This window comes from Hyperoodon ampullatus (genome assembly GCF_949752795.1).
Source record: "Hyperoodon ampullatus genome assembly, chromosome: 14".
Taxonomy (NCBI): domain Eukaryota; kingdom Metazoa; phylum Chordata; class Mammalia; order Artiodactyla; family Ziphiidae; genus Hyperoodon; species Hyperoodon ampullatus.
In genome coordinates, this window is record NC_136927.1 from 47,338,573 (window position 1) to 47,350,875 (window position 12,303).

Consider the following 12,303-nt stretch of genomic DNA (forward strand, 5'->3'; position numbering starts at 1 on the left):
GATGAAGGCTGAGCCCCGGGTTCCAGTGGAAAAAAAATCACACCCCTTATCCTCTGGCAGGTTTTCTGGCAGATCCTGAGCTTTCAGAAGAGGATGGCCTTCCTCCTTCCCCAAGCGATGCTCCCTCACTCTGCACCAAGGAAAACTAGTGAAAGTTAACATTTACGGAGCACTTACTATGGACCAGGCACTGAGCCAATTTCATTATTACAAAACTCTAGGTGGAGCTGTTGTTACCCCCATTTGGCAGATGAGAGAACCAAGGCTTGTCCACGGCTCCAGAACAGTAAGGGACAGTCAGAAACAAGCCCAGGCCATCAGACTGTGGAGGCCGAAGTGCTTGACCACTGGCCACTACACCTTCCAACCAGCTCTGTCACGTGGCCCACAAAATACACAGGGAGCGGGTAAATGGAAAGAGAATTATTTTTCATCTCCACATTGATTTCATAACCAAACAGGGGGTGTTTCTTAGCACAATGGGCTGCTGCCAGTGGTAGAGAAAGAGAGGAAACAAGAGAAAATATAGGCCAAATATGTGGAAATATGCATGCTGCCTCTTTGTTCTCATGATACCAATTCATTTCCGGTGGGGGATTGGAATAATTGCTTAACCTGGGTGATTAAGGTGTCAAGTGCTGCCTCTTTGCTTTGCACTAACTGCAAAGACGAACGATCCCACATCTAGGACGCAGTGTTTCCAGCCTTCTCTAATCTTCCACCCAATTTCTACTCTTCACAAAAGTCCTCCAGGTCCGCTGACATTAACGTGAGATGTATTCACATGGCTGGGAGGGGAGGGTAAGGGATGCTTTGCCCAGTGTCTCATCAAGCCTCTTCCATGTATGAGAATGCCTCCTGCATTTATGGAAAGCTCTGCCTTTCTAGCCCCTTTCGCAGTCCCTTCCACGTTAATTAGTAAGGATATCATTTTATAAATTACAGCTTCGTATCAGAGGAAAGCAGAGTTTATCCTAATTCAGTCAGCTGTGTGAAATACAGTACCCTAACTTTAGACCGCTGGTTCTGCAGATCCCTACAGAGAAAGAGAATGACAGGTCTTCCTGAGAGAAATCCCAGTGGGTCCCTGCAAGTCTCACTTTTGCTTCCGACAGCATCCCTGGCAGGGTTGCTGAAGGCATCCTAGGACATGGAGTGGCATCTTTTCCACCACTAGCAATTCAGATTTGAATGCGAATCCTCCAAGCAGCACATGAAAGCAGCCCAGGTTAGTCTGGGGCTCTGAGGGGGGCCCAGGCAAGAGGCTCCAGCACAGGGGAGGCTGACAGGGGCCCAGGCTCCAGCTCAGAGGAGAAGTCTGGGAGGGTAGTGTTAAAGTCGATGATAAACACCAGACAATCTCAGTCCAAAAGGGGAAGCCTGACAGTCTTAACTGTAACAGGGCCAAGCAGGCACGACTGCAATTACAGAGTCTTGATTGTTCCTGCTGGGAGCCCTCTGGAGGAGAGCCGGGTGGCAGGGCAGGGACAGATGATGTGAGTGCCGTTGTGAAGCAGCTCCCAAGTAAGAAGAAGAGGATCTGCAGGGCCACCACGGGCCACAGGAAAAGCGACCCGGGTAGCCGAGGCAGGAAATGCACACACATCAGAGGACCACTCCCAACGGCCCTCTGTGCCCCGTCATCACCCCTCCCGCAGACTTGCCTATGGACATCTTATTCTCCTTCATTGTCCTGAAATCACCCCAAACTCGGAGCCGTGGGTGCTGGCTACCTTCCCACTGCCCATTCCTCTGGGCCGACACTTCGCTGCTTCCCGCACTCAGAGGCGAAAACCTGGGCAGCAAAGACTCGGGGACTCAGATCCCAGCAAACAACTAGCTGTGGTGCTCTCAGGATGCAGGTAACACCTTGGCCCCCAGACACCTCTGAAAACCACAGGCGGCGCTGATAATTCTCGACACTACCAGAGTTAGTGATCATCTAGACATGGGGTGCTAGACACCTGAAGAGAGTCTGAGGCAAGTGGACTGGGACTCGGTCCAGGCATCAGGACTTGTACAGCTCCCGGGGCATTTGGAAGCGCAGTCAAGGTTGACACTGCTGATCAAGACACCTAGGTGGGACACAAAACTGAACCTCCTTGCCACCTCCTGCCACTGCTGGAGACTGTGACACTTCCTGAAGTCACACTGCCTTTTAAGGAAGGAAGGTCTGCTTGGCTGTGAAACCTCAAGGAAGCCTCGTCCCCTTGGAGAAGTGCCACTCACTTGGAAAGTGAGATCAACGATCACCTGTAAAAGATCTCCAGCAGTGGCCAGAAGTACCAGTCCCTCCCTGGATGCCTGTGACGCCTGATGGAACGAGATGACTACTGCCCTGTGGGATGTGGCCTGGATGGCTCTGGGGGCCAGCGAGCTTGCTTGAATGCTGAGCTCCTACGTGCCTCTGGCACCCACGACCCACTGGCTGCCTGAGGCACTGGGGGACCAACTTCCAAGGAGCTAGGACTCCTGGGGGCTGGAGAAAGGAAGCTCCTACTTGTCAGTTAAACAAAAGAATAATCCACAGCCCCCTTTCCAGTGTGTACTTTCACTGTCATCCAACAGCCCATTACCATGTCACAGCGCAGCACACCCTTCCGTAGGTCACTTTGTTTAAAATGACATGGATAATGCACATGTCAGCAAGCTGACAGTCCTAGCCGTCCTTCAGAGATAAAAACCTCAAGGCGAGAGCCTGCTCTTATCTGGGGGACATGCATTGGTCTATCATCCAAGTCAGGCAGAACATGATTTCTCCAGAGAGCACTTTTTTCATTTCCTGATTTTAAGGAAATCAAATAAGCACCATTTGTCTTCATCTGAATATGCTTGACCTGCTCAAATGATGATGTCTCACATTTTATAACGGGCTACATATGCTGAATTCAAATTAACGACAGCACAGAACAAGAGCCTTTAGATCTCTCTTGGAGGCTGGCAGCAGAGAAGGAGGGAGAATTCTAGGCTTGCCGGAAAGATCCTACCAAATACTAACCACAGGATTCTGAGTCAAATCCGCCAGCACGTAGGAGGTGAGAGTCAGACAACAGGGCTCAAGAAAGCCAGCTGCGCAGGACAGATCCAGAAACTGGGGACGGGAGGACTGGTACCTCCCTCTTGGTGCCAAGCAATATAGAAACCATGGTATTCAGGTAAACTCTTTTCAAAATACATAGAGTGGGAATAAAATTGGAAAGGAATTTGGTTGAGGGGTTGAGACAGCTAGAAAGAAAGACCAAACAGATAAACAATCCCTTTGCCTCAGGAAGCAGAACGTTCACTTTACCAGGTTGTGATCCTATCTTCCGGAAGCCCCCAAATCGAGCTCCTTTTCTTGATCCGTGTTGAACTGGATACAAAGAGGCTGGTGGCCATCAGCCTTGAAACAGAGCATGTACCTGCTGGCAGAAGTGCCCTCCCCCCGACCATCCACCTGGACGAGAAGAGAGTGGTTCCCACCTGACAGCCCCGGCCCACCTCTCCCCCCATGAAGACACTCCTAGAAACAAACGATTAACATTTCTATCAAGAAGACCAATATGTACAGAAAAGCAGGAAGAAGCATATGGGTCAGTAAAAGAAATGCAGGAACGACATTATAAATGCATACATACTAGCAGGTTTAACGTTCCAATCAAGGATAAAACAAGAAAAATCAGATGGCTATTAAAATAAACAATTTCCTCTTTTAAAAGCTTCTGTAAAGTGAAACCATAGTGTCACATATACGCAACATTAAAGGGCTTATTTTTAAAAAGTGGGGCTCATAAATTCAATGTTATTTCTTATCATAGGCAATGTCACTGTGTGAATAAAGCCTGTCTCTGCAGAAGAGAGGTGCTGTCAGCATGCAGCTGGCACCCCCCGCCCTGAGGCTGTGTGAGGGGGACGCGGTGTTCATGGTGCTTGTGTACTATGCCCACAGTGGGGGGATGAAGGGGGGCTTACCTTCTCTTCCTGGTCACTATCGCTGTCACACTGAAAAGGAAGACAAGAAAAGAAGCATTAGTGCAAAAATCGAGTACGTTTTTGCTATTGCTAGAGAAAAAAAAAAGCAAGACAAGTAAAGAAATAGGAAACGTTGTCTGAGCTAAAAAGTTTCTTCAGCTCAAGTGCTGTAAACAGAAACAGAAGCAAAATGTCGAGAAGTTGTTCTGTTGAATTCATCTGATGCCAGTGCTCCGTGGTTCGTTCTGTGGTCAGTTGGTCACACCGGTGAGCACCCCCTGCTGCACGGCGGAGCCAATCGGGCCATGAGATTAAGGTAAATCAAGATTATTCAATGGGATTCAGAGCAAAATCAATTTCTTAATGGAGATGTTCTACCTTCAGCTAATGTGAATGGAGCGCTCTCTCTCTCTCCTGGTGCTTTTCTAGAGGAAAAGAGGTAAACCTTTGGGCACTTCATTATCTCGTCTGGGCTTTGAAAGAAACAGAGCACGTTCAGCAAGGCTCACCACTTGTGATTGCCCAGAGAAAAGAGGGAATATTCTCTATTAAAAACATGCCAAGGGGCTTCCCTGGTGGCGCAGTGGTTGAGAGTCCGCCTGCCGATGCAGGGGACACGGGTTCGTGCCCCGGTCCAGGAGGATCCCACATGACGTGGAGCAGCTGGGCCCATGAGCCATGGCCGCTGAGCCTGCGCGTCCGGAGCCTGTGCTCCGCAGCGGGAGGGGCCACAACAGTGAGAGGCCCGCGTACCGCAAAAAAAACCCAAAAACAAAAAACATGCCAAGAACAAGAGGTCAGGGTAACAAATCAATGATATGGGCAAAAAAGAAAAAAAAAAGTTTTAGGGCAGGAGACTCACACTGTATCTAACAGATTCCAAATTCCAACTGTTGACCTCGGTTTCAGAAGACCAGAGAATGATAGTTAACTCAAAGCTTTGGGTTCCTCATTAGAAGTAAAGGAAAAAAAAAGAACACAAATTTTATCAAAAACCAAGAGTGTTTTGTTATCTAATATTTGATTTTTTTTTTCTTTTTTAGGTCCTCTCTCTACTCTTCCCAGTTTTGTATCTTTGGGCCAAGTATGTCCAGCCAGCTAAGCTTATTTCCTTATTTTTCAAAGAAAATAATGATGTTGGGTGAGATTGTCATTAAGATGACAAATTAATTTTTCCAATAATATGTGTTGAAAGCTTAAGCCTTATGACAGGCTATAATGAAAATGGACTCAAAGATTCTGTTCTCATGGAATTAACAGATTTAATATTAGTTAATAGAGTTTAATAGACTGAGACCTAAATGATTTTTTTTTTTTTTTTTTTTTTTTTTGCGGTACGCGGGCCTCTCACTGTTGTGGCCTCTCCCGTTGCGGAGCACAGGCTCCGGACGTGCAGGCTCAGCGGCCATGGCTCACGGGCCCAGCCGCTCCGCGGCACGTGGGATCCTCCCGGACCAGGGCACGAACCCGCGTCCCCTGCATCGGCAGGCGGACCCCCAACCACTGCGCCACCAGGAAAGCCCGACCTAAATGATTTTAACAGAGAAGCAAGTCCTGTAATAATAACTAATATTTTTGAGTGCTTACTATGTGCTATACACCACGCTAAGCATTTTACCTCAATTATTTTATGTAGTCTTCCACAGATCCTATAAAGTGAGTCTTACCATCCCCACTTCAGAAGTGAGACAACTAAAGCACAGAGAGATTACATAACTTGCGGGAGTTACGAGAGTACACAGCAATCGTAAAACTAAACTTGAACTCAAACCAAATGTGACTCTACAGCTTGCCCCCTTCACCATCACAGGACACTTCCTCTTGAGGATGAAGTTTAAACTCCTTCAAGTGGCATTCAAGGCCCCGGGCAGATAGCCCCCAAACCACTTTTCACACCGACTATTTCCAGTATTTGATTTTTAAAAAGCGGGTGTGTTCTGTCAGAGTAAATACTCAGCATGTAAATACATCCATTCGTTCACGCAGCAGCCCGTGATTAGCGCCGCAAGCTGCTCAGACATTCAGTCAAGACACAGGACTGGTCCCTGAGTAGCTTTCAGTTTCACAGTCAAGGTACCCAGTGGGACATGATCAGAGATATACCTACTCCGTGAGGATGAATCTTCCGTGGGGTGGAGGAGAGATGGTGTGCCGTGGGGAAAGGCCCAGGTCACGGGGAGGCCGGGTTGGCAACCCTTACAGTGTCTAGACCAGCATGGTGCATGGCTTGAGAAAGGGCAGAACAGATGGCAGAGCAATTCTGAGGGGAGAACCAACACGGCTTGATAATACATGGATGTGGGAAGCAAGTAAGAGGGACGAGTTTACGACGATGCCAAGGTTTTTTAGTGTGGCCACCTGGACAAGGGAGTTGATGTAGCTATGAACAGAAACAGGAAATAAATTTGCTTATATGGCAGCCACTGCTGGCTACACACCCACAGCCATTCACAACCCCCTTCTCCCTAGTGTGTACCTTCTCCTGACATTTCGAGATTGAAAAAGCCAGATATTCTCTTTCCCAACTTTCCTTGCAGCTAAGCGTGGCCATAAGACCCACTTTTGGGACTTGAGGAAATGTCTGCTGAAGGTTCTGCAAAACCCCTTTTTCCTCAAAAAAAGGAGAAAAGCAGGAAGCACTGCCTCTTTCCTCTGAACATCACTGCATGAGGATGTGATGTCCAGATCTGTGGCAGCCATCCTGCAGAAATGAAGCCAAAAGCTGAAGCACAAAAACAAGGGAAGAAAAATCCTGGCACAACTGAGACATGTGAACCAACCTCAGAGCAGCCTGCCTCCGGACTTTTTCATTCGGATAACAATAAGTTACCTTATTGTTTAAACCACCATTAGGGTGTTTTCAATGGAAAGTAACAAAACCCCCATCCAAATGGACATCTTGCTATATTAAGATTCAGTTTGGGGATTGCTTCTTTCCAGCCTAAGCTGTCTGTACAATCAGCATTCAGGAACTCACAGAGCAACCTCATGGCCTGGAGAGCTGTAGCATTTTCTGCTCTTCCCACTGGTTCCTCAATACCATGGGTTTATCAGAGGTTTGGTGACAGCGCTTTAACCACTGCATTGTTTTCAACCGGGCTCCCAACCTCAGATCGTCTTAACTTACTTTCTTCTGCCTGATGAGCGATTGCTCTGTTACAATAAGTCAGGCCAGCTGAGAAGGAAAATGGGTGCGATGAAGACCCTGAAGGCCTCCAACAGCAGACGGATGAGGAGCAGCCGTTCTCCTGATCGTGTAGTTTCTCCATTGCCTTTAATTAACTTGAGGTTCCTAAGTTCCGGCACATTTTCAAGAGTGACAAAGCATGATTCAGGAGGGGTGTGCAAGAGAAAAGAGGATTTTGCCAGGCAGGCTCATTTCCCCAGACATTCACAGCCCGCCTTGTGAGGCACTCAGTGGCTGCTGAAGGCCGAGGCAGAGGACCTGCCCACACCCTCAAGGACTGGTGTGCAGGGGACAGAAGGAGTGGGGAGGACAGCAGGGGCGAAGAATCACCACGGTCCACGCCCCTCCCCCACCCTAACAGCAATTGGTCCCTGGGAATGGTTATTTCTATCAAAGTGTCAAGCTTCCTGCTTTCCAACAGTCCAGTTCTAATTTCAAGGTCCACTTAATTCTGCATCAAGTAATTACTGATATACCCAGAAGCACCTTGTCTCCAGAGTTAAGCATATGGTGAAGAACTGAGACCTACTGGTATCCATTATGGAAGCAGCACGGATGCCAAGCCGATTAAAAATGCTCAGGCTCCCCACACAACATGCCGGGTGAGTGACAGCCCCTCGACAAGGCCAGTCACAGAGTCTGCCAAAACAGTCTGTGCTGCACTGGGGCCCACATGGTGCGCTGAGAAAACAGTTCCATTTCTGGTATTAAATTCCCATACTGACCCGAGGACTTTGCCGTGAGCTCAGCAGGAACGCACCATCCAATTTACAGCTCCGCTCTCTGGAGCCTCGAGTGCCAGCCCCTGGCAGAGACGAATGATGGTCAACCCCTCCAGCTCATAAATTATGCAAAGGCAATAAAAGCACTCAGCAAACAGCGCCGAACGTTTGCCTAGCCTGGCTCCTAACACGCTCTGCAAAAGCCAGAAGCTCGACACATACAAGAGGTCTATTCCACTCATAAAGGGGGTTTGTTGACAACCCCAGACGGAAAGCGAGCCACAGTCCTAAGGAGTCTTTCTGCTTCGCTGGCAGAGGTTTACGGGCCTGCTTTATGAAAAAGGAAGGCTGTTTTATAGAGTCGGTGTGGGTAAAATTCATGGTCTCAAATTCACATTTAATACACTGTATGGCTTTCACACCCTAAGTTCAATACGTTGTGGATTTCTGGACAAATGATTCTTGGTCTTGAAAGGTTAAAAGAAGAAGTGTCTGCTCCCCACTCCCTAGATACCCACTCCAATTTATGAGAGTTCACATACAGCCACCTCCTGAGTCAGGTTTGGTTCTGCATGAAGCCGGGAAATGGAAAAGGCATGTCAAATGCAGAAACGGGGTCCCAGCTGATTTGACCATTTTAAGCATTTTGACATCGGGGGTCCTGTATTGGTTTATTAGCAAACAGGTTGCACGCTAACGACCAGCTTGAGATGACAGAGTACTCTCCAGGACTAGATTTCAAAGCCCTTTGTGAACAGCTGAAAACATTTTCCTCCATTTTAAAAGCCGGACAGGGAAGAATTCTCGGTCACTCAGCCTTCAGACAAAGACATGACCCCCAACCCACCAAAGACAAGAGAGGGAAAGAGGAGGCATGAAATCCAAGCCACATGCCTCGAATGCAGAATCAGAAAGAGACCAGTTCCTAACCTGAGGACCTCCGGTAATTCCAACCCATCACACTCAACTTCCTCTTCACCTCCTCTTCCCTCTAGTTTCCCAAATTAGAACCAAACCTTTGGAGGTATCTTCTTCCTTTCCCAGACAAGCCCCACCTCTTAAACTGTGCAAATAACCAACCAACCCCCTCCCCAATATCTTCTCCTTTTGAAAATTAATACCTACGTATTAAATACATTTTTAAAAAATCACCCATCAGCCTACCATCTACAAATAAACACTGTTAACACATTTGTATAATTCATTCCTGTCTTTCCTCCATTCTCTACATCCTTCACTCACAAATTTTAAGAAATGAAAATAAAGTCCTACTATTTGGTAACCTGCTTTGTTTTTACCTAATATGTCAAATATTTTAGTTTAATGAGTAATACTTGCCAGTAACATCACATTTTTTAAAAGGCTGCACTGTAATCCACTGTAATGGATTGTAAATAATCTAGTAAAAAAATTCCCTAGTGCTGGAAATTTGGAATGTTTCCATTGAACATGCTGGAATTTTTCCCTTGTACACATTCACCAATATTGCTCTTTCCTAGTATCTGTTCACAGCCCTTCCTTTTCTGCATATTCTTTAATGTCATTGTTTCCCTAGAGTTGCATTTGCAGGTCTATCGTTTCTATATGATTTCCGCAGGAGTCCTTAAAGATTCCCTTGGTTCCAGCTACCATGTATATGTTGAGACTAAAAAAAATCTCTATGCCTACCATTTGCCAGCTATGTGACTTTGAGAAAGTTATTTAAACTCTCTGAGTCTCAGTTTACTTATCTGTAAAGTGTGGGTAATAATGGCATTTCCCTCCTAAGGAGATGAGAATAAAATGAGTTAATACATGTAAACAACTTAGACATAGTACAGAGTTAGACGATTAATGTTAACCATTACTAACATATGTTTTTGTTTGCTATACCCCCTTCCTGAAGCCCTATAAACACCTCAGGCTTAAGTATCCATCTAAATCCAGATGCACCATCTTCTACTCACCCCACACCTGCCCTCTCCCGTGCTGTTCCTGGTAATGACGTCACCATGCAATCACTCAACTGCCCGAGTGAAGAGTCTTGTCAGCCTCCTTGATTCCGTCCTTGAGCAGATCTATCTTTCTCTCTCACCCCACATTACTGATTCAACTTTCTAAATCCTCTCCATCTTCATGGCCATGGCCACTACTTTAGTTCAGGCTTTTATCATTACAAGAAGCTAATGACTGCTTTCCAGGGCCTACAGTCTCTTTTCATTTCTAATCCAAGTCCTTACTGACTGGAGTGGATTTCCTAAATTCCAATTTGATCATGACACTTCCCATGGCCAAAAGGGCAATGAAAACTCTTCACGCTGTTTCCAACTCTCCCACTCCCCACTGCTCCTCCAACCCAGTGCTTCTCGGGCTTTCTTTGGAGAAGGACCATTTGTTCTAACTTCCAATACGTTTTAGACCAAAACTTTGTAAGATATGATAAAAAATAAATTGCTAGAAAAATGAGAAAGGAAAGCAAAGACACATAAAAATGTTACTGTTAGATTTAACAGATATAAAATTATTCTACTGAATTGCTATAAAAGTTCCCAAATGCTTACTGTCAAGTGCTATACTAACCTCACAGTGGACTACTTACAAACAGCTCACAGACTGGCCTTGGTCTGCATCCACTCTGAGTGGTATCACCCTAACACATCCCTTGCTCCAGTCACAACGCAGCACACTCAGTCACACCCTCTGGCCCTTCCATCTTTGCACTTAACAATGTTCTCTGCCTGGAATTCTATTCTTCCAAGTTTCTACCTAAAAACTTGTAATTTACCTTTAAAAACAGAGTTTCCTCTGAATCTTCCAATACTCTTCCTAGAATTTAAGAATTCTTAGAGGGCTTCCCTGGTGGCGCAGTGGTTGGGAATCCACCTGCCAATGCAGGGGACACAGGTTCGAACCCTGGTCCGGGAAGATCCCACATGCCGTGGAGCAACTAAGCCCGTGTGCCACAACTACTGAAGCCCGCGAGCCACAACTACTGAAGTCCGTGTGCCTAGAGCCTGTGCTCCGCAACGAGAGAGGCCTACACCGCTCTGTGTAGGCCCATGCATTGCAACGAAGAGTAGCCCCTGCTCATCCCAACTAGAGAAAGCCTGCACGTAGCAACGAAGACCCAATGCAGCCAAAAAATAAAAAGGAATTCTTAGAATTCCAGTACTCTTCTTAGAATTAACTGCTTCTGTCTCCATCCCTTACAAAACTGTATTTTCACTGTTGGCCACAACAGTCTTCCCTGCTACAGCGTGCGCTCTGTGTAGGTAAAGGGCAGTGCCTTGTTCATCTTCCTCCAGGCCTTGAGATACAGCAGATGCTCAGTAATATTGATAGATCCCTCTCACTCATCTTAAGAAGTCGTGATTTCATGCAGCATAAGCAAACTATGATTTAAAAGACAAGTAATTCCAAAGAAAGAAGGCACAGGAAACACTGACTAACTGCTTAATACAATGGGATGTATGTTTGAACACACTGGGCAGACCTAAAATTATCTGCAGAACCAAGGGAGTTGGGGCCCAGAAGAAAATATCTTCCATTAAAAGGCCCAGAGAAGACATAATTATGATTTTATTGTACTTCTTCAAAAGCAAACATTTCTCATTTCCATTTGGGAATCTCAACATCTGTGTTTTAAGACTCTGATACATACAGAAATAAGCTAAGGTCTGTGACACCTCTCTGGCTCACTCAGAATGAGGGAACGAGATGGAATTCCAGGGACCTTGTGATGGAATGCATTCTTAAGCAGAAAGTGGCAATCATTGAATATATCACACACAATGACATTGAGGAGGGCACTGCTCTCTATTCTGCTCAATGGACCTTGCTGGAACAGTTATTTCGTATCTCAGATCCATTTATCATTGCCACCAAAGATGTCAGAGCTGAACACCACGGCTGAACAAAGTTATTTTATTCTTCTTTCTGCCTAAAGGAAATGAGAGGAAAATGAGGGAGAACCCCAACTTGTAAACTATAGCACCTAACATCAAGTACAATTTCACTTTGCCAGTGACAAAACGAATCGATTCCCCTTTGGGGCAGGCGGTTTACCTAAGATGGTAAAGACATCCCTCACCTAAAAGCAATTTCAGAAGAAGCCACCTGCAGAAAACAGACACTTACTTTCTTATTTAAAGACGTGAGGTAGCAGCATGGTGACTAAAAACATGTATACCACGATCTTCCCATCTGCCCAGTTCCTTGTACATGCAAAAACCGGGCAGTATTTTGTACCACACATGGCAACTCTGATGCTGTCTGTCTTCAATCACTCCACAAAGCCCTCCTTTCACATTGTTTTTTTTAAATTAATTAATTTATTTTTTATCTTTGACTGCATTGGGTCTTCATTGCTGCACAAGGGCTTTCTCTAGTTGCAGTGAGCAGGGGCTACTCTTCGTTGCGGTGTGTGGGCTTCTCTTGTTGTGGAGCATGGGCTCTAGGTGAGCG

At 46.2% G+C, this 12,303-nt stretch overlaps 1 protein-coding gene across 5 annotated transcripts in view; it reads right to left on the minus strand.

Annotated features, from left to right (window-relative positions):
* Positions 1 to 12,303, minus strand: part of AUTS2 (activator of transcription and developmental regulator AUTS2) — a gene marked incomplete at its 5' end in the record, with an annotated part of 1,137,287 nt that overhangs the window by 317,464 nt on the left and 807,520 nt on the right. For all 5 annotated transcript variants that reach the window (XM_079718778.1, XM_079718777.1, XM_079718779.1 and 2 more), the window contains one exon: positions 3,952 to 3,981. In XM_079718778.1, the coding sequence (XP_079574904.1) occupies positions 3,952 to 3,981 (30 nt within the window). The remainder of the gene's footprint in view (positions 1 to 3,951; positions 3,982 to 12,303) is intronic.